Source organism: Pituophis catenifer, unplaced genomic scaffold, assembly GCF_029215685.1.
Source record: "Pituophis catenifer annectens isolate HBS135680 unplaced genomic scaffold, rPitCat1.0.hap2 SCAF_13, whole genome shotgun sequence".
Taxonomy (NCBI): domain Eukaryota; kingdom Metazoa; phylum Chordata; class Lepidosauria; order Squamata; family Colubridae; genus Pituophis; species Pituophis catenifer.
Genome location: NW_027256893.1, coordinates 25,623,836 through 25,646,363, shown reverse-complemented (window position 1 = coordinate 25,646,363; position 22,528 = coordinate 25,623,836). Strand labels below are relative to the sequence as shown.

General features: G+C 44.3%; 1 protein-coding gene across 3 annotated transcripts in view; it reads right to left on the bottom strand.

Annotated features, from left to right (window-relative positions):
• Positions 1–199: 199 nt before the first annotated feature.
• Positions 200–22,528, bottom strand: part of NFAT5 (nuclear factor of activated T cells 5) — a 43,124-nt gene continuing 20,795 nt past the window's right edge. The window contains exons 4-14 of one of the 3 annotated variants that reach the window (XM_070953129.1): positions 21,404–21,596; positions 17,513–17,703; positions 15,040–15,212; positions 14,435–14,569; positions 14,243–14,295; positions 12,895–13,027; positions 12,521–12,601; positions 11,821–11,966; positions 8,795–11,216; positions 8,258–8,501; positions 200–6,016 (exon numbers count right to left, since the gene is read on the bottom strand). In XM_070953129.1, coding sequence (XP_070809230.1) covers positions 8,266–8,501; positions 8,795–11,216; positions 11,821–11,966; positions 12,521–12,601; positions 12,895–13,027; positions 14,243–14,295; positions 14,435–14,569; positions 15,040–15,212; positions 17,513–17,703; positions 21,404–21,596 — 3,763 coding nt within the window. In that variant the 3' untranslated portion in view covers positions 200–6,016; positions 8,258–8,265. The remainder of the gene's footprint in view (positions 6,017–8,257; positions 8,502–8,794; positions 11,217–11,820; positions 11,967–12,520; positions 12,602–12,894; positions 13,028–14,242; positions 14,296–14,434; positions 14,570–15,039; positions 15,213–17,512; positions 17,704–21,403; positions 21,597–22,528) is intronic. The other 2 variants (XM_070953130.1, XM_070953131.1) reach the window with 2 other exon arrangements.

Here is a 22,528-nt window from a genome sequence, read left to right as displayed (position 1 = left end):
AATACCAAGTATGCAGCTCCAAGTGGCAAGTCAGATGGAGAGCGCAACAGAAAAAATGAGGCTTTGGAATGGATAGGATGTTCATGCAGTCTTGGTGTTCTTCAGCTTCTGAGCCTAAGAGGAAGGCACTTTGCAAAACTCAGGGAATTAATGCTATTACATGGAAGATGTTGGAAAGAACAGCACAAGTTTTACACCGTGAAATGAAAACTTTCAAAGTTTTATTCTGGACTGCAGCTGTGTACAGAAATATAGTTGCAAGTATACAAATATCCCAACTGAAGCAAAATATCTCTTTTAATATCCAACAAGTTATCACAGAAGAGCTAAAAAAACAAATGCAAACAAAGTACCCCACCCCAGCCCCTTCAATAGAATAAATTGAAAATTGGTTATCAGTGCTTTGAGAAACCCACTGACACAAGCCAGGGATACACAAATGCACAATGGGCCAAATCAGGCTACATTCACATTGCAGGGTCCGGAAGGGGCTGCTCAATGGCTGCTTGATCTCTGTCCTGCCCAAAGCAAAGCAGGAACGCAGGAAATAAGAGGAAGGAAAGTAGGACGACACTGGAAGAAGGCAAAGCCTGGAGCCTCCATTTCCCATGATCCACGCAGCTTCCTTTGCAAGGTGACCAACACTCTGGGGAAGCTGGGGCATGCAGGGAGAGCCTCTCTAGCATTCACAAAGCTTTTGGCTCCAAGGAGACTCCATTGCCACAGAGGGAGGCTGACCCCCAAGCCGACAGAGCGCAAATGCAACAGCCTAAGCCGGCTGCTGCATTTATAGCAGAGGGGAAGGGAGGATCAGCCTGGTAATTGCTTCAGGACGTGCAGAAGTCTAGCTGAAAAAGGATTTCGTCCTTTGGGAAACTGCCTGCTCGCTATGGCTAAATCAGAAGCTGCTTGCAAAGATTGGGATCCACTCCCACCTATGAGTGACTATTGGCTTTTCTTCAGACTGAGAAAAAAATTAGGTCTGTGTGTGTGTGCACGCGTGCACACCTTTGAGTCAGTCTTGACTCCTGGCAACTGCCTGGATAAGTCCCTGCAGTTTTCTTAGCAAGATTTCATTTGTGGTTTGTCTCTGCCTTCTCCTGAGGTCTGAAGGAGAGTGACTAACCCAAAGTCATCATCTAGCTGGCTTTTGATTAAGGTGGAACTAGAACTCACAATCTCCAGGTTTCTAGGCAGAATCTTAATCAGTTAGATGTTACTATGGCTAATACGAATTGTGTGTTATTAAAAAAGGAGAAGTTGCAACTTGCACAGCTTTGAAGAATTTCTGTGAGAACAAATACATTAACAAAATAATGTTTTATTTCAAACAATCCTAGTTTTTGAAAAATGCTTTTTTTAAAAAGCAGCAATAATTTTATCTAGATTTATGTGGCATGGCAAAAAATCAAGGGTTAAATTCAAAATTCTGCAGGATGCAAAAGATAGGGAGCATTAGGATTGCTTGACTTTATACTTTGCAGTCTGTTGTTTAATTTGGATGAAATGATGGGTCTTGCTGAGAAAAAAAAGAATGTTTGAAATGGAGGGTCATAATCTGAGGTTTGTTTGCTGTAGGTTTTTATTTGTAGCATAACAATGTGGATTTTAATTATGTGAAAAAGAATGCTTTGAGAATATGAAATAAATATAAACACTGGTTGTGCCTGAAGATACCTTTATTGACTTTTAGCAAAGAAGTATTCTACAGAACACCAGCAGCATATATGAAGAAATGACTAACAACTGATCTCAGAGGGCTATAGCTTTCAATGGTTTGGATAGGTACAGTTAATCTGGATAAAAAGACAAGTGGAACTGAAAAATATAATTTGGAATTTGAAATTGAAATGTACAGAAATGAAGAATGTGTAATAGAAAAATCTATGGAGATTCTCAGTCATCTAGGTCACAGTTGTCCCAAAAGTGCTTTTTCAAGAAGCAGCCGGACTTTCTGGTGTAGAGTTGCCTCTTGAAAAAAGAACCTTTGGGATAATAGGAAAAATGTATAAACTTTTCTTAAGAAGATGAACAAGTTTAAGATTGCATGACAAAATGGTCTGTTAATTTTAGATATAACATAGAGATTGATATTGGGAGAAAACTTGGGTAATTGATGTTAAATTTACATTATGTTATAAATCTAAGGGAATTTTTTAAATAAAATGATGTATTATTGGTTTATGACACCAGGAAAGTTATCAAAAAATATAAAAGTATTTCAAATTAGTGTTAGAAATGTTAAAAACACGAGAGGATATTTTATAATGATGATGGACTTGTAAGAAAGCCAATAAAACTTTGGATACAAATTCACACAATGATGCAAAGAATCTTAAAAGATTACTATTTCCAAGAAACTAGAACTCTCTTTATTCAGTCTTATGGAAAATGAATTATAAAAAACGCATGGCAGACTGATCTTATAGATGATAATTGCAGCAAGATTATCATAAACACAACTATGGAATGAAAGGTTAATGAAATCCCCACAGTGGAGGAATGGATTGTGAAAATGTCAGGATTTGCAGAAATGGTAAAACTGACCTACAGTATTTAGTCATAGAAAAAAAAACTTTTTTTGAATGATTGGAAATCGTATGGACTTCTTCCAGAAAGAAGAAATGAAAGTGGTTTATGGGTTTGAAGATTAAACCAGGCGTGGATTAAATAAGGGACTGAGGGATTATACATTTTATGATATATCTAAGGAGGGATTATTAAACCAAACCTGTTGAAAAGTCATTAAATTCTTTTCTTTTTTTTCATTTCTTGCACTTTTTTTTCTTTCAATTTGCTTTTTATTCTACAGGTAGTCCTCAATTTATGACCACAACTGAGATCAGAATTTCCATTGCTAAGAATGGCAATTGTTAAGTGAATCACACCCAATTTTACCACCTTTTCTTCCATGATTGTCAAGCCAATCACATAGTTGTTAACTGAATCTGTCTTCCCCCCATTGACTCTGTTTGTCAGAAGTTGGCTGGGAAGATCTCAAACGGCTGTCCCTTGACCCCGGGATGCTGGAACCAGCAGCTATGCACGCCAGTTGCCAGTGCTGGAATTTTGATCATATGATCATGGTAAGTGTGAGGATCGGTTGTAAAACACTTTTTTCAGTGCTGTTGTAACTTTGGTCACTAAATGAAAGGATGTATGTCAAGGATTACCTGTATGGGAAAATTCTTAATATAAACTTTAATAAAGGAGATGTACTGTATTTTAAAATACTACACTTTCTTTTAAACTGTAATCATCTTCCTGGGGCTTATAACCATGAAGCCTTACTTAATTCTACAAATGAATTCCATAATCCCTGCTTTAGCTAGGGAGCTTGACATAAAAGGCAGGGACTATCTCCCACAAGAAAAGATGGGTCCTTCTTCCCCGTTAGCCTTCTCATTCATCAGTGTCCCTCACATTCCTTGTGCCAGTGCCCTGAAAACAGCGAGGTGGGGAATGCAGCTTTTGTGCAGAAACGCAGCAAGTTCCAGCTGGATTGCTGAAGCAGCCAGGTGAAGGGCTTGCCAAGGGAAGCTCTGCTGATTCCGCTCCCTTTGCCCACAGAAAGCAGGAGCAAAGATGTAGGACCAGCCTCTGCCAGCTACTGAGCAGCCCCTTTGCTCAAAAAAGATACATTTGGTAACCAAATCACATATTCAAAATGTTGCACATTTAAATATTGACCTAAACTGGACCAAGGAAAAGTAAAAACCAACTAACAAAGTATCAGTTTCACCATTTTGCACAAGCAGCAGATGCTGATGTCACAAGAGGTGGCAAGAGGATCAGCAGAACCTCGGTTCAAAGAAGGATTGGTCCCAGATGTCTCAGCATTGGCCCCAAGCAGCTCACCAGACAGCCCCTGTTCATCCCCCCTTCAGAGAGGATGGGAGACCTCTTAACAAGGAGCTGACCTCAGACTGTGACACATACCCCCCCCCCAAAAAAAAAACAACAAACTGGCTTGGGAACTTTTGCACTCTCCTCTCTGCCTCCCCATAATTCCCTCCACATGTGTGCATCTCTCTTTCTCAGCATCAGAATTAGGTTCAAGGAATCTATAGGATTTACAAGAGAGGGAAAGCAGAAAGTATTAGTGTTATAAATTAAAAAGCCATGTTAGACATCAACAGAGAATAAAAGCGGAATCAAATCCCAGCTTTTAAGAAGTCACCCCATGGGACTCCCCTGCCAAGTCCCCCACAGCAGGAGGTCCATCCCTCGGCCATGAAGCTGCCTTCACGGCCAGCCAGCACTGATGGAATGGCCAGAAGAAGGAACACCTGCCACAAAAATTACAGAAACACTCCATGAAGATTTAACAAATCTGTCCCCTTTCCCCCATAACCAGACGCCATGTGGTGGGAGAAGAGACTATAAACTCACGTTTGCCACAAAAATCTGTGGCAAGAAGAATATATGTGTATGAATGTATGTGTGTATAATATATATATTATATTATATATATATATATATATATATATGCCAATGTACTCATCTAGTACAAATAGCAAAATAGTTTATCATTTACTAAATACAAAATAGAGCTTTCCAAAAAATGAAACACACATTGGATATAAACCATCCAAAACTTGAACGACTGAAAACTGTATTCAAAATTAAATGACCTCGAGTAGGTCTCTTTCTGAAAAGTTCCCTTCATATCGGCAAAAGAGCCTGTACTACTGAAAACGTAACCCAAACTTCTTGGGACAGAACACATGGACCACTAACAGAAGAGACGGACTGGCACAGCATGAGAAAGGCCCCCCCTCACAAGGGAGACAAGTGACATTCTTCTCAACACAGAAGACAAACAGCTGAGGCATACTCAAAACAGCCCCCGAGGTCAGCAAGAGCTGCACAGGGACACTCTGGAGTGGCAGACACCCCACGCATGGTGGATGTGCAAGAGACCTGGAGGTGGCTGCAGGCAGTGAACCCCAGGAGAGCATGCCAGGATCACATGGCCTGGACCGCACTGGCCTTTTATCAAACACCTCTGGCAGGAGCGAGGCTGCTCCCCAGCTTTGAGTTCAAAATGGAGCTTAGAGAAGGTCCCATGTTCCCAGCATGGAGCCTCCATCTCCCAGCAATGGCAATGGTGTCAAAAGCAACCTAAACTCTACTCTTCCTTCCTTAAATCCTGCCATGCATTCACCACAAACATTTTTTTTCTCGTTTTCTGGTCCTCCAAAAAGTTAATTCTGTACATGGCAGAATATTTAAATAGAAGGGTGGGAAACTCCAGTGAGAAGCTTTAAGAAGAGTCAGCCACCGTTTGATCAAAGCAGACTCCGAAAAGAGCCCAGTTCCTTAGACCAGCAACTGGTTCCTTCTGAGAAGGGAGAACAGCATAGCACTGAGGTCACTCGCGCCCAGCTGTCAGCAAGCCACAGCCCCGATCAGAGGCTGCCTTCCCTGCAAGGCCCTCCTGGTGCTCCCCAAACCTCCCCCACCCCAGGGGATCCTCCACCACTCTGATGGGAGCAGCTGCTGCTTCAGAGCCCAATCCAGACATAAACTTTCACCACCCAACACGTGCAGCAACAAGCCATGATCCTGGGTGGGATTCACAGCATACACAGAAGACTTTGCCATACCACTCAAACCACATTTTTCAATGGAAACCATTTCCATACTTGGCCACAAATCATGGGAAACCGTCAAATGATTGAGGACACAGGAAATGCACCCAAAGAATTGTGAAAACCAGAAAAAGAATGGGAGAGGGAGAGAGCAAGCCCAATGTTCTTGTCTTGTGCTGCTGACACGTGACAGCCAAACTCCGCATCCCTCTCAGAACTGGGGACGGGGATAACAGTCCAACTCATGCCTGGATAACATAAAACCTGGCTTTGCCCCCCACTTCAGCAGAACTTCCAGAGTGGTGTTCTTCCAAAGCAAGAATGAAAATGTTGCTTCCGGCCATCTTTCAACAAAGAGTTAACGCTACTTTGCTAAACTCCAGAATCACCAGAGATAATGCAGTCTGTCCAGTGCAGGATTTCTGAATGAAAGAAAGAAAACAAAAAGACATTTATAAATAACACAAAGACTCACCCTCCCTCCCTTGCGTTCAGCAGCCTTCAACAACAGAGTTTTCTCCGTGAAAAGGTACTCAGTGAAAGGCTGTCATCAGATTAAAAGTGGATACAACCCAGCACTCTTAAGGGCTCATGTTGGAGCCCCTACAATGGCAGCCACTCCATTCTTCTCTATGCTTATTGCTTTCACAGACTCCTGTCTGGGAAGTCCATGAGAAGGTAAACAGGACAAAACACCAGCAGCCTCACCATAGTTGCTTCTATCTGCTCTGGCTCTGGTGCCAGCTGGGCACAGCCTGCCACCCTGTGATGAGTGAAACAGTAGCCGGTGATTCAATTTGGGACACTTTGGAGCTTGTAGAGCAAAGCTGTGAGATCTGCTACCTGTAGGTTAGAGTCGTGATTCTCTTGGCTCTTCAGGCTGCTAAGCAGGCTAGGTTCATTTATTTCTTTGTAAAACTGATTAGCCACCCATCTTACCACAAGGCAACTCTCGTCATCTTCAGGCTGGTGCCTTCGGCTTCGTGCCTGTGCGAGCAAAGCGTGATCGGAGCTGCTGTCTCTCTATAAATACTGGTGGGGAGATGTGGGGTGCTGGCTTTGTTGCTGTGAGTGGGTTGGTTGCCAGTGTTGTTACATCTTGATTAGTTGATGGAGTTGATGTTTGCAGATTAGTGGCTGTTTCGTAACATCCTGTGTGGGTGAGGTCCTTGATGTGTGCCCATTAGTCTTTTGTGTTTTAATGACCTGGGTAATGGGCTGTGTGTTAACATCCTGAGTTCTAGTGTTGTGATATCCTGAGTTTTTTGATGTAATGTCCTGAGCAGATGGCTATGATGCCACATCCCGGGCTTTGGTTTGGCTCCAAGTTTGAGCTCTTGCCATGTGTTCATGGTGTGTCAGTTTGCTTTGTGTGGGGATCGGAGGGGGGTGTAGCAGCTGGTGATGCCGCCGTGGTCTGCACCCCAAGCCTCCATCGTCCAGGATGATGACAGCAAAAACAACACAGCTGATTACAAGTGGGAGACAGCTGGAAGGGCCTATTACACGTGCAAGGGCTAAATTGATTAATGGCATATAAAGGCAGAGATCTCTGTAATGGTAGTTTAATACTCTGACAATGTCAGCAGATGGCTAACGAAAGCTTAGTAAAATAAAATTTTAATTCTTTTAAAATTTTAAAATCTTAAGTTCTGGAGTTCGCAGTATGTCTGCCTCTCTTTTTTTTACTAATATACCTGGAACTCGTATTTTTAGAATAGTTTGTAATATATATATATATATTACAATATATATATAATGATATAATAAATATATATAATGATATAATGATATAAAAAATCTGGATAATCAACCTAGCTCTAAAATGGAGAGGGACGAGAAGGGGGTAGGAGCTCTTTTAACTCTATTAACCACCCCAACACTGAAGCCCCTCCTTTGGAACCCCAAGCCAGCTGGCAGAGCCAGATCTTTAGGCTCTTGCCGAAAGTCAGGAGGGTTGGCGCCAACTTCACTTCGGGGGGCAAGACATTCCAAAGGACAGGCACAATGGCAGAGAAGGCTCTACTCCTGGACCCCAATAGACAGAATGCCCTGGCCGATGGGCCCAACCCATGCCTGCTCTGCCAGCACCAGTGGGGCGGGCCAATCCCACTGGGATGAGACGGTCCTTCCAGGAGCCTAAATTCAAGCAGCAATCATTGCTTCTCTGAAAGAGGAGATTATGCAGGGTTGTAAAGATGGGGGAAACTGAATCAATGACAGAAGAGGACACAGTTTATCGGGATCTCTTTCACTCTGGATTGGGGCCCAATAATGCTGAAGTTAACATGGCAGTGCTAGAGTGCCTTTTTTATAACTGCATTCAACTTGGCAGAATTTCAACTGCCTCGAGTTTTTAAAGAAAAAAGTGTCTAGCAGTAATGACTAAGATGATATATTATGGCCGACACAGTCCATCCACACAGTTTTCTAAGCAAAATCATTCAGTGGTAACCAGCACCTTTGGATATAGAGCTGCCTTTACCTCCAAAGAACCCCAAAACAAGTGCCTGATTCAAGAATTAGGCCTGTGCTCAATCGGCTCGCAAGATGAGCGCTAATCCCATCTCCTTTCCAGGCAAACAACAGCACAGAGAATGCTACATGCTCTCCAATTTCATTAATTAAAAACTTCTGCAGCTTGAGAAAAGGTTCTGGCTTACCTCACTTGTTAGAAGGAGCCAGCCATGGTATTGTTCCCCTGATTTTGTAGGGATACAAGCAAGTCATCAATCTTCTTCATATTCTGATTGGTGGTCATTGCAGAAGAAATCTGAGGACTCTCTGACATTTGCTGGGATAGGAGAGCTGTGACAGATGGCTGTGCCTCATTCTGTGCTTGGCTGAGGGTCATCATCTGCTCTGACACGGAGCCCGGTCCAGATGTTAAGAGCTGGCCACAACCTGCTGAAGAAACAAAATTCCAACAATGCATCTAGATCAAGGCTGATGACCAACATGGTCTTGCAAACATCACTCAGAGCCAAGTGTAAACTTGCTGAGCAGGGAGAACTAAGCAGAATCATGAATTTGAATGCGAATTTCAACCCAAGTAGTTACAATGCCCATAAAACCCCACAGCATTTTGATCTGAATTAAGTCTGTATTTGTGTTTTCATAGCTTAGGTATGTAAAACAGAATGCCAACATTAGAGGCAGACCAGCAAGGAAAATCTAGTGCTCTTTACACTCAGACTTACTGTCTTGGATGCCAAAGAGGAATATCCCGGAGGTCTGTGGGGATGAAGTGGAGTTCTGCAGCTGGCTGATGGAACTTCCAGCAGATGCATTGTGAAACAAAGAGGCTGCTTGCTGTTGCTGCTGCTGCTGCTGCTGGGGGGGCGATGAAGTGTCCTGGATGTTTGGCAGGTTGCTCTGTGAGGAGTACAGAGTGGGTTGCTGCAACTCCTGCTGGCTCATGTTGCTCTGCAAGGCAGACATGGAAGCCGATGATATGAAGAGGGTGACTGGCTGCTCCTGAGGGCTGGGGGATCCCTGGACCAGCTGGATCTGGGGGGAGCCATGGAATAAACTTGGTGGTGGCTGTGGAGGCTCAGCTTGGGTGGAGCCTGAACTCTGGCTCTGGAACTGCATGGGCTGCTGCTCTTGGCCCCTCTGGGCCAGGCTACTCTGGGGGTGGAAGAGAGGCTGGCTCTGCTGTTGCTCCTGGCTGGTCATCGTGCTGGGATTGGAGCTGAACAGCAGCGTTGGCTTCTGAGAAGCCACGGAGCCCATGGTGTTCTGACTGAACCGCATGTTTTGCTGCTGCTGCTGCTGCTCTTGGGTGGAGGCACTATTCTGAAGAGCCACAAGTGAATGCTGAGCTTGGAAAATGCTCCCCTGTTGGTTGGGAGGCACCCCAGAGGGAGGGAGGGGGCCTAGGGTTACTTGGGCCTGGAAGAGGCCCTGATGTGTTGACTGGTGCTGCTCCTGGGTGAGCAGAGGGCCTTGGAGGTGGGGCTGCTGGAAGGAGGGTTGCTGCTCAGTTCTGGCCGGGCCTTGCAAGGGAGAAAGAGAGCTTTGTGTGGCAAAGAATGGCATCTGCTCCTCCTGCGCAACGGAGGAGCCCAAAGCATTCTGGGAGAGAAACAGGCTGCCTGCCTGCTGGTCCGGAACAACTCCTAGGCTCCCCTGGGAGTGAAACATGGGCTGCTGCAGCTGTTCAGAAGAAGAGGCAGCATTCTGGCTGTGGAAAAGAGAACTGGGGGTCTCCTGAGAGATGCTCTGGGTGTCCCCAATGGGGCTCTGAGAGTGGAACAGCTGAGGCTGGGAATGGGCAGCCGGGGGCAAAAAACTGCCGGCCTGGAGAGAGAGCATCTCTCCACTCTGCTGGAAGAGCCCCCCGCCCTGCTGCTGGGCTCCGGCGCCTTGAACGGCAGCCATCATGTCCTCTGAGGAAGGAAAAAGAGCAACCTGGGCCTGGCTTTCCCCACTGTGTTGCATTTGGACCATCGCCTGAAACACGGTGCTCTGCATCTGTTTGGCTTGTCCTGAAACTTCTTTGCCTTCCGCAGAGCCCGAAGCAGGGAACAAGGCAGAGCCGCCAGTGGGCACCTGCTCCTGCTGCTGCTGCCCTGGAGTACCTGCGTCGTTGCTGGAGACACTGGTGGGAGGGAACAGCTCACACTGCATTTGCATGTCTTCGTTTGCTGACAGCCCACCTATCAAATGGGAAGTTGGCGGGTACACTGGGGACTGCTGGATGCTTCCATTTCCCGAGGAGGAGGAGGAGGAGGAGGAGGAGGAAGAGGAGGCGAACAAGTCGGATGGCATGCGGCTGGAGGCCTGGCAAAGGCCTTGCTGCATGTCAATCACCATCGCAGCAGACGTCTCCATCGCTTGCGCCTGCTGCTGCACTTGCTGCTGGCCAGCCAATGAAGTCTCTGGTTGTGGGTGCATGGTCTCGGTTCCGCTGGGGAGAAGGTCTTCTACTCTTGAGTGAACGGTGTCTGATGAAGAAAACATGCCCTGGTTGACTCCATTCTGGATTTGGCTAACCTGCTGGAAAATTTCTACATTGAGCTGCTCTTGAACATCCTCACTCTCGGAGCCTGAAAAGAGGACAGAGGACAGCTGCTGCTGAGCTTCCAGGACTTGCTGAACCAGGTCAACGTTTCTGCTGCTGTTGCTGCCACTGCCACCAGGGCTGGACTGAAAACTCCCCGCCTGCAGCTGCTGGATTGTGCTCTGAAGCTGGCTCACCCCGCCGGCTGAGGAGAACATGCTTGAGGAGATCTGCTGCTGCAGTGCCTGGCTGGACTCCTGAAGGGGAGGTGGCTGTTGGGGGGCCTCCGTCAGCTGGGACAAAGCCATGGCTGTGCTGTCCGATTGCAAAGCCTCTCTGGAGGAAGGCTCCCTCAAGGGGAACTGGGAGGGCTGCTGCAGGAGGGTGTCGCTGTTCTGCAGTTGGTTCGGAGCAGCGGCGGCTGGAAAACTGCCAGACTGCACCAGGTCCGGAGCCTGAAGGGTAGGCCTGGTCTCAGGAGGATACTTTGGTTGCAGGGGCTGCTTTTCGCTCTCTTGAGCTAAATGAGAAGCAGAAGAGGAGAAAGGGCCGTTCCCCAAGATGCTGGATATGGTGGTCTCCAAAGTTGTTTGAGTTTGCCCAATGGCGCTGGTTGTCTGAAGAGAAATATGCACACATAGCAGTAAGATTCAGAATTTTCACTGCCTAACCATAATTCAAGGAGAAAAATAAACTATCCTGAATTCTACATTATATACTTTCCACTGAAAATATTTCCAATTTTTAGAAATCCATTCCTTACACCATTAATTTGCATTGTTATGACCACCACCATGAAGAAGAAGGTTATGTTGTTTTATCAGAACGGATTATAATATCTTAAAACCACAGTCAGAAGACATAAAGCCTTTTTCCCCAGGTGATTTTGCTAGAATGCCAACAGTTCTTCTGGTGGGCAAAACTGTTAATACATGAGGTTTGTTATGCCAGTTCAATTTTAAAAGGACGGCATATTATTGTATTATCACATCTTTCCTTTGCTTATTTACAAGCAAGGGAAAAAAAAGTATTTTCATTTCAGTTAAACTCCTCCTATCTATTGGAAAAAGTGAAAGAAATATTTGTAGTCTTACCAAAGCTGTCACATTAGATATCAAACTACATTTGATGTTAAACAAATGTCCTGAATAAAATCTTTATAGTTTTCTTCTTTTTTTATAAAAGACATATGCCCAGAATCATTTTTCATCTGCTGCTTACATTAAAGGCAGGAAGAGACATTTTCTCGGCCACAAGTTCCATTGGAGCAGCCTCTTCATTCTTAACGACACTGTTTGACCTGAGAGGAGTTACCAAGGCACTGGGGAGAAGATTCACTTGGTCCAGCTTGCAGCCACTGGAGTTCGCTGCAGGAGGAAAAGAAGAGAATTCACTCCCTAAGTCAGCCCCAGGAGGATGAAACTCAAAAATACAGCATCTAATGCAGAGAAGAGCTGAGGATCTTTCCTGACAAGTCCTGGCTGTGCACTAGCCTGTCTCTGCAGTAAAAGACACTCCTGAAAGCCAATGTCAACCCAAATGGCTGCTACACACACAAACACCCATGTCACTCTGAGGATTGACACATCTCTTATGGTTCAGCTTATCAGCACAAACACCTTAGCCTGCTTGTTAGGCCAGGTAATCTCTGTCTTGCTTGTTTATTACATTTATATCTCACCACAGTAAAAATCATTCTCAGAGTTAAGTTAGAGGTTCACGAGACTTTGTAATGCATTTTTGGAAATTGGCTGGGAAACAGATCTAAGGAGAAATGGCACACATTAACAGAAAACATCTGTAGCCCTAAAGTTCCCAAATAAGTCACTCAATTGTGATGGCCCTTTTTCAATGTGATGAACTCAGCAGTTTTACAAAGTCTTCGGCTAAGATGATAAGAAAGGCTGCAATTGAGAATTACCTTTGGCTGCATCATCAAAAGAGCAGGGCTGGGTTGGGCTGGATATTTCCTGCTTCACATTCACATTCAGAGTCTGAGCTGCTGACGAAGAAATGGAACATTCAAAAGAGATGTAAGCAAGGAAATTATATGTCAAGCTTCCCAGTTTTTCAGTTCAACAATAAGCACAAGAGTACACATTTCAAGAACCAAAGGCCAATGATTGAAACATTCAGCACAGCTCCCTGAAATCTGTGGTAGTTGCACACAGTCTCTTTCTCAAACTGCAAGCACTGCCCAGGATTTCCTCAGTCCAATGATTCGTGTTCCCTGGCCCAGCAGTGCAAACTTTGGCTAAGACCCCACACCTTGCAAATATTGTGCTTTTTACATACATGTATCTGGAGTGTATGTAAATTGTTGTATGTCATGTGATCTCCCAGCATTGGTCATGACAAAAATCCCAACAGAAACAGGTGTAGTTATTTGCTGGTCATGGTAAGGTGGCACCTTCACAATCAGATGATTCTGAAAGGAAAAAAAAGTGGCAAGATATTAACAGCCTCCAATCTGGGATATCTGACATAAGAAATTTTAGATGTTTATCAAAAAGGGCCGGCTGTTCCTGTTCCTAGCTCTCCTTCATTTCAGAAATCTGGCATACAAACAAAAACTTGCTGGTGACTTCCTTTGCTAAAATTTATCGAAGGGGGGAACAGAGGGAAAGGCAGAGGACTCAAAACAAACTCAAGTTTCCTCTACGGAGCTCTTAAAGGCAAGTAAGTACATTGGCACTCAATCACACAAACTCTGAACGTGAATCTGACTTTCCAAGCTGAGGAAAACTTCCACCAGAGTCCCAATCCTAACAACCACTAAGGAGAAGGAATGGATAGGGAACTCCCTATCCAAGACCTGCCCTGTTCTTTGGACTCAAGAGTACTACTAGTTTGCTAACAGCTGCTTCTGTGAGGACAACAAAGCCCAATCCCTTTTTCCACCACAGAAGTGAAGAGGATTTCATTTAGGTATGAAGCTGATTCTGTAAACTGCTTAGAGGGCTGTAAAGCACTGTCAAATGGTATATAAAGGCTATTGCTGGCCTTCCTGAGGCAGAAAATAAGGGCTATAAAATAATTTTACATTTGGAGCTTATATTTTTGATCTGAATGCAGATTTACTGCAAGATTTGTTTAAATATAACAACTGATCACCTTACATGAAATTACCATTTTGAGTCTGACATCTTATCACAGCTGAAACTAGGACTCCCAAATGGCCAAATTCAAAAAAGTTGGAATGGCTTCCACACAAAAGAGAATTTAAAGAAGAAATGAAATGCACAACAATTTTGCAATTTAGGGAAAGACTGGGAGAGAGAAATAAAATAAGCAAAAGGCTGCAGCAGAAAATAACTCACCTATAAGCAACTTAACAACAACAACAACAACAACAACAACAAACTCCAATCTGATACTACTTTTCCCTCTAATTCTGTTTGCTTAAAAGATCTGAACTCAGATTATTGCTTTTACCACAGTCTTAATCTACATTCAGCCATAAAGCTTCCAGAGATTTCAGAAAATTTATCCTTCCCATTAAGCACAGGAATAAAATGCATCTACATGCCTAACTGAACCTCACTTTCAAAACATATCATAAAATGGGATCGTTTTAATAGTAATGCCTAAATTAATATTCTCAAGATCAAATGGATAATTACATCCCTGAGGAAGCAAGTACCTGATGAAACAGCTCCATGTCAATTTCTGCCTCGGCTTTCCAGGAGCTTTCATCTGTTTGAAAGCAAGGCAGGAAAGTTGTTATGCAAAGGCACCAGTCAGCTGTTGAGGAAGTCACAGCTCTCACGCTGGCCGTTCCAGTCCCCCTGGAGCTTCATTTGCCCAACCTTGGCACATACACCTTGATACCCACCAGAGATGTTCTCTTGGAAGATCACTTTGGTTCCCTTCAGAAAATTCTTCCCAATCAAAAAGACCTCCTCTTCTCCTTTCACTGAACAGCTATGCAGGCTTTTCTTGAGGATTTCCGGCACACCTGCAGGTTGAGCTACGCCAAAAAGAAAATGAGATTTAACTGAAAATACCCACACACAATCAGCTATAACCCTAAGGCCTCTAACAGCCTATATGTGGAAAGGACAAATGCTATGAAAAGCTTAAGCAAAAGTCAGATTCAAAAAGTAAGACTCCTTTTCCATTTACAGGGGAAAGTACAGCACAATTCCCTCCCCTGAGAACTCATGGCCAGCTGTTGCCATTTTCAGAATGGAACACACTTATGAGCTGAGGTCCTAATGTAATATCCAAATTCTGTTTATCCGTGTTTTATTCTTCACGTCACTAAAATAGATCATTTTATGCAAATTCTCTTAAGTTCTGTTTCAGTAAATACTAAAAATAGCTTGTGGTTTTGTTTTGGTAAAGTTTAATCCTCTGTAGATAAGCAGGATAGCTCAACAAGTAAGGAGGCTTTTGGTCATTAGGAGCCCTGCCTTACAGTTCGACTTTGCCACTTACTGCACAGAACGGGCGAGGACGGAGTCTGTAGCGTTAGAACAGAACCATCTTTCCGCGGGATGTTGACACGGAAAACCAGTCTGGCTCGAGTGCTTTTTTTCTTAGAACCAGCGATGCCTATTCGGGCTTCAACATCTGCATTCCTCAACTTCAGAATTCCAACACAGTCCACCCTAGCAACATAGGATTAATGTTTTCATTATTTTAGTCCTGCCAATACATGGGAAGTGGCAAGCTTTTCAAGAGATGCAGCAGTCTGCAGTGACAACAGAAGCAACCACCAAATTATCACATTTCAATGCCCTGTAGCTGTGGTAGTAAGAAAGCTGACCTGTCCAAGATCAAGCATTCAACTTTACTTTGGAAAACAAGATATCTGTTACATGGACCGTCACTAGATATTGTTGGATAATTCCTTTTCCCACCAACAAAAGGTGACAATACAACAGATGCTTTAGGACAGGGACCCCCAACCTTTTGGGCAGCAGAGACTGGTTCCATGGAGAAAGATATTTTCTGCGGATCGGGGGGGGGGGGTTCTGCGTGCTGCCTGCATGTCATGGATGGGGCTTCGCTTGTTTGTGCGACCTGGTTGCTAGCATGGCGCAGCCTGGTATTGATCCATGGACCAGGGATTAGGACCCTTAGTTTAAGAGATGAAAATACATCACTGCATGCAATGGACATAAGAGGCTAGTTTTTGTAGAAGGATTGGAATCACCTAACAATGCTGGTTTTTAAATACCTGGAAAACACTGCAATAAAAATAATTTGTTAAATTTATATGCCACCCAACTCCCAGGCTTCTAAAATGGTGTACAATTTGATTTCTCTGTTAAAAGCAAAAGGTCCTGAGAGCTTTAACTTGCCATACAATATGCAATTAATAGAATGAGTTAATGACAATTCAGTTCAGATTGTCTGGAAAAGTCTGTTATCTCAGGCCCAGTGCCCGGCTGTCAGTCTTTGCCTCTGAGGGGTCCCCACAGTGCAGAAACATGTTAGTCCACCATGTTTCCTGACAGCTAGAACTATTAATCAGTGGAACAACTTGCCTCTAGAAGTTGTGAATGTTCCAACTATGGAAGTTTTTAAGAAGAGATTGGACAATGATTGGTCTGAAATGGTAAAGGGTTTCCTGCCTGAGCAGGGGGTTGGACTAGAAGACCTCCAAGATCCCTTCCAACTCTGTTATTATGTATTCTGTTTCCATCCGGAATCCAACAGCCTCCCTCCCACCTTTTCAAGCAGCACTAAGATTAATCCTCTCTCTGCAGATATATTTAAACATAGAAATAAACAATATTCCAAAACAAAGAAACAGAAATGGCATTACCGATTTACTTCAGGGTTCAGATCTGACTTTACTAGGGGGAATTGCGTCAACTGGCTGAATGCTCATCAATGGACCAACTAATCATCAGTATGAAACTACATTGCTTCTCCCTCTTGTGAGAATGAACAATTTATACACTGCAGCATTGGAAAACAGGCTTTCCTCAAACAAGTTTTACATTTCCCAAATGAAGGAGAATTTAGGGCCCAGCTAAAAGACCCTTCACCCAAATCCATCTTCCCAGGGAAAACAAAGCATTTGACTCAGGATAAGATGTCAAACGGGACCAACTTCCAAAGAGAGACTTGCAGTATTCTAGGCGTTAAGAGTGGGAATGTGGAGCTTGCCGAGGGACTTCTGTAGAGTGGCTATTTTCAGAGCCAGCACTAAATCTGCCTATCCCCTTCTGCTGTGTTCAGAGAGGCCCTGAGTGAAGGGCTTGTGTGGAAAAGCAGAGACAGACTCTCCTGTGAAGTTCAAACAGTTTCAGAAGAGATCATGGGAAGGCACTTTTTGTCAAGAGCAATTAGAATACAGATTACCCAGAGTGAGTGTGTGTGTGTGTGTGTGTGTGTGTGTGTGTGTGTGTGTGTGATAATAATCAGAAGAGTTGTTCACTTTTGCTGATAAAGAACTGGAAAGCTGTTAGTCATAACCAGAACACCAAGGAAGGCGCTAAAGGTTGATGATGAGAGTCCACAAGCTTTCCTTCCAGTTCACATCACAGCCTGAGAGGGGAGAGAAATCCTCTCAAAGAACCTCCATACTTCTTTTTACTAAGAACAGAACAGAACAGAACAGAACAGAACAGAACAGAACAGAACAGAACAGAACAGAATTTTTTATTGGCCAAGTGTGATTGGACGCACAAGGAATTTGTTTTGGTGCATATGCTCTCAGTGTACATAAAAGAAATAAATGTAATTTTAGCCAAAAATGGGTCTAACATCAGCCAGAGTGCTACTCTTTGTGTTTGGGGCCCTTATAAATCTTATTAGTAAATAAGTAAGAATCCCAATGTCAGATTTACTCTCGTGAAGACATTAACCCTGACACTGTTCCCAGAGATGAGCAAGGCAGGATGGAAGTCTATCAAGACTGACAAAGGCACCAGCAGGGCAATGAAAAGGGACTCACGCCAGGGTCATGCTGTTACTTGGATCCAGGCCCACTTCAATGACAGTCGTGCCCTCGATGTCCACCTCTTTGCAAGGCGTGGTGTTCCGCCCTGTGACCCTGCAGGCCTGATAGAATCCGTGGGGCTTCACCCGGCCAGAGTCATTACCCACAAATATCTGTAACGTCACAGGATCGTTGTGACCTTCCAGCTGGAATCACAAACCAAGAGTTAATGGACCACGTGAAGCACTATTAATCTGCCAACAACGCAAGCACAAACATTTTTTGAACAGCGAACACTGACTGGTACCAACAGTCTTCCTCTGCTGAGCAAAACAGATGAATTCTTTGGATTTTAAACATTTTGATATTTTTAGTTAGGAGTTGGACTTCAGGGCGCCACTCCTCCATCGCAGGGAGGCAGAGCCGATTAAGTGGTTCCACCCCAGATGCCTAATGGACCCTGAAGGGTTCCAGAAGGAGCTTGGGGAGATACCTGACTCCCTTGTCCACAGTCCGGCCGAGACCCTGGTAGCTGCCTGGAATAGGAGCATGAGTGGCGTAGGAGGCTAATGCCTCCTACTAAGGTAGCATTTAACATCCAGCTGCCTGCAATTACTGCGAGTTCAATTCTCACCAGGCTCAAGGTCGACTCAGCCTTCCATCCTTTCTAAGGTGAGTAAAATGAGGACCCGGTTTGTGGGGGCAATAAGCTGACTTTGTATAAAATATACAAAAGTATGAAGGCTATTACTTAACGCATTGTAAGCCACCCTGAGTCTCCGGAGAAGGGCGGCATATAAAAATAAATAAAAATTAAAAATAAATAAAATAAAATAAATAGGGCAGCATCCGGGGCACTGGACCAGATTGTGCCTTTGTGACCTCTCCATGGCGGTGGATCCAGGAAAGCTGCCTGGTTTACCGAGGAGCTCCGGGAGATGCAGCGCCAGAAGAGACGTCTAGAGTGACGCTGGAGGACCAGTAACTCCGAATCTGACCGAACACTCCTAAGAGCCTATATTAGGACTTATTTAGTGGCGATATGGGTGGCAAAATGTTCACATTTTTCTGCACTTATTGCATCCACTGATTCGCGCCCAGCTGCCTTATTTAGGGTGACTCGTTCTCTCCTTAATGTAGGGGGAGTGGAGGAGCCCTTGCAGGGTAGAGCTGAGGAGTTTGTGCAGTTTCTGTCAGATAAAGTCACTCAGATTCGGATGGACCTGGACTCTGATTGGGCAATTCCGACAGAGCTGACGGGGGCAGGTCTTAGTCCTATTGTGTGGGAGGAGTTTGAGCCAGTGACTCCTGAGGAAGTGGACAAGGCTGTAGGAGCGATGAGTTCCTCCACTTGTTTGTTGGACCCGTGCCCCTCCTGGCTGGTTTTGGCCAGCAGGGAGGTGACACGAGGCTGGCTCCAGGCTTTAGTTAACGCATATTTGAGAGAAGGGGCCTTCCCGCAACCATTAAAGGAAGCGGTTGTAAGGTCCCTCCTCAAGAAGCCTTCCCTGGATCCAGCAGAATTAAAGAACTTTTGTCCAGTCTCCAACCTACCCTTTGTGGGAAAGGTTGTAGAGAAAGTGGTGGCACTTCAGCTCCTGCGGTCATTGGATGAAACGGATTATCTGACCCTTTTCAGTCTGGCTTCAGGCCTGACTACAGCACGGAAACTGCTTTGGTCACACTGATGGATGATCTCTGGCGAGCCCGAGATGGGGGTCATTCCTCCATCTTGGTACTACTTGAGCTCTAAGCAGCTTTTGATACCATTGACCATGGTATCCTTCTGGGACAACTAAGGGAGCTGGGAGTGGGAGGCACCGTGTTACGGTGGTTCTCCTCCTATCTCTCTGGTCAATCAAAGTCGGTGTTGGTTGAAGGACAGAGGTCGACCCCTAGGCCCCTCGTTTGCGGGGTGCCTCAGGGCTTGGTCCTCTCTCCCCTCCTATTTAACATCTACATGAAGCCCCTGGGTGAGATCATCCGACAATTCGGGGTGAGATATCAGCAGTACGCTGATGATACCCAGCTGTATATCTCTACCCCACGTCAATTCAGTGATGCAGTGGGTGTGATGTGCCAGTGCCTGGAGGCTGTGAGGGTCTGGATGGGAGTCAACAGCTCAGACTTAACCCAGACAAGACCGAGTGGCTGTGGATATTGCCTCCTAAAGACTATGTTGATTGTCCATCCTTGGTTCTGGGGGAGGGGGAGAAATTGTCCCCCTCAGAATGGGCTCGCAATTTGGGTTTCCTCCTAGACTCACAGCTAAGATTAGAGCAACATCTAACAGCTGTGGCTAGGTGGACCTTTGCACAAGTTCGCCTGGTGCAACAATTGCGACCCTACTTGGATCGGGAGGCTCTCCTCACAGTCACTCGTGCCCTTGTCATCTCACGGTTAGATTATTGCAACGTGCTCTACATGGGGCTACCCTTGAAAAGTGTTTGGAGACTACAGTTGGTCCAGAATGCAGCTGCGCGAGCTATCGTGGGTACACCTAGATACACCCATATTACACCAATCCTCTGCGAGCTGCACTGGCTCACTATTGGTCTCCGGGCACAATTCAAGGTGTTGGTTACCTTTAAAGCCCTACATGGCTCAGGGCCAGGTTATCTTCGAGACCGCCTTCTATCACATAGCTCCCAGCAACCGGTAAGATCCCAAAGAGTTGGTCTCCTCCGGGTCCCATCAGCTAAACAATGCCTTCTCTGTGGCTGCCCAGCTCTCTGGAACCAGTTACCTCTTGAGGTCCAGACCATCCCCACCCTATTGGCCTTCCGAAAAGCGGTGAAGACCTGGCTTTTCCGGCAGGCCTGGGGCCGTTGATCTCGCTGTTGCGATCTTGTGAGATCTGGCCATGAATGGTGTGAATGGGTTTTAATGTTTTAATTTTTAAATGTTGTTATAATGTTTTTTTTAAATGCATTGTAAGCCGCCCTGAGTCTCCGGAGAAAGGCGGCATATAAATTGAACTAATAAATAAATACATACATACATACATACATACATACATACATACATACTATCAAACCCTCAAGTTGATTTTATTGTATTCATATTTTGAGCATATATAAAATGTTGTTTCCAAAAAGAAAGCATTTTCAAAAGACAGAGTCGACTTTTTATATATTATACTCTCTTGTAGAAAAATGCTTATGATGAAGCCAGAAGCCACTTAAGAATTTAATGCTATTCTTTAGAAACTGTGCATATATCCACAGGATCTAAATATTAGTATGGAATTAAATGAAACACATCTTCATTTTTCAGAGAAAAAAACATACCGTTTCACCCCAAAAAAGACATCCCCTAATAATAAGCCCAATCGGGCTTTTGAGCACATGGCAACAAGGCCAAGCGCTTATTTCAGGGTTCAAAAATATATAAGACAGGGTCTTCTTTTTGGGGAAACATGGTACTAGATAACTAACTTATTTAAGTGTCTACTTTTCAGTCAATTACCCCAGAGGTCCACTGCACCTTCTGCTCTATTTGTTTGTGCAAAGTCAATGAATATTTGGAATCAAGTAATACACACAAAACAAGGGTCATCACATATTTTTTTCAACCAGAATTGCAATATTCTCTAGGAGACTGAAATGAAAAACCAGTGACAGCAACCCTCTTTCATTCAGGAGAGGCCGCACAGATGGTGCTCTGTGCATTTATTTGACATAAAGAGCCAAGAGTAGCCCCTGCTCTATATTTACACTCCTTCCATCCAGCTAGAAAGGCTTCCCTGTCTTAAACCAAAAAATATCCAGTCCTTTGCCGGGAACAACAACATCACCACAAACCTGAGGATTGGACAACTTTCATCCTGAGAAATCTGACTAGCCCACTCTCAGAAACTCCAGTAAGGTCAGAGGGAAGGGCAGCTCTCAGGCCCTTCTGGCATACCTTGACAGTAGGGAATCCCTGCTGGGTTCTGTCTTTCACTGAGCCTCGGCTTCCCTCAGTGAGGTAGCGAGCTCTGTGTTGAGTCTCCGGCTGTATCAGGATCTTCAGCTCTTTGCCTTCACTTTTGCTCAGGTACTGACCACACAACATAGGGCTCTTCTTTCCTCCAGTCGCCTTGGGGACTTCTGAGGTTCTGAGATATTAAAGCAGATTAATAAACAGGTTACCAAAGGCTTTCCTTCCAAACAAGCGAAATGGCCAGGGAAACCAGGAGGCACAGAGACATACATGCAGACCTACATCATTTCTCTACTTCCCTTTCACAAAAATTGTGTCACTTAATTAAAAGAACATAGCCAGAAACCTAAAAACCTATATTTTTAACTAGTAATTAGAGGATAAAATTTATAGTTATATTTTAATCATAAACAGTTTAAACAACCTCCTTAGTTCACCAGCTTGCATGAAATGCCAGTTCCTGGAACAGTTAACCTAGCGCATCTTCACAAATGTCACCTGGTTAAAATAAATCCTGATCATTTCTAGACCAAACGCTTCCTAGGCCCTATTGCTATATACTTCAGGCAAGTATATGTTTAAATACATTTTCAAACTGATGTTTTTAGATTAAAATATATTTAATTTCAGCACATTAAAATAACTGCATTGACTGTGACATAGCTATCTAGGCTGTGGACATTTAGACTAAATCCTGTATAAAATGGCTGCCGAATTTTTTTAGTATATCATGTCAACCCATTCACGCATGGCACTTTCTATGCATTTTAAAATGAGAGAAACTGAAATTGTGACATTTAAATAAGCTGGGTTGCAATTATTTCTTTCTTTCCTTGAGAACAAATATATTAATGGAAAGAATTCATGCCACCAGGCTGAAAAAAACTATATTTGATGCAGTTCTCCTGAGCTATTTAAAGACAGATCACATGCATATTTTTCTACTGGCAACACGAAGATGACTTTTCAGAAGTAAAAGAATCAAAAGAGAGTTTAGTTTTATAATAAATAAATTTAAATAAACCGGGGGGGGGGGGAATAGCAATTAGTTCCCATTGGTAACACCATGCATTCAAAGTGAGATGCTGCATTTCTATGTTATCTATC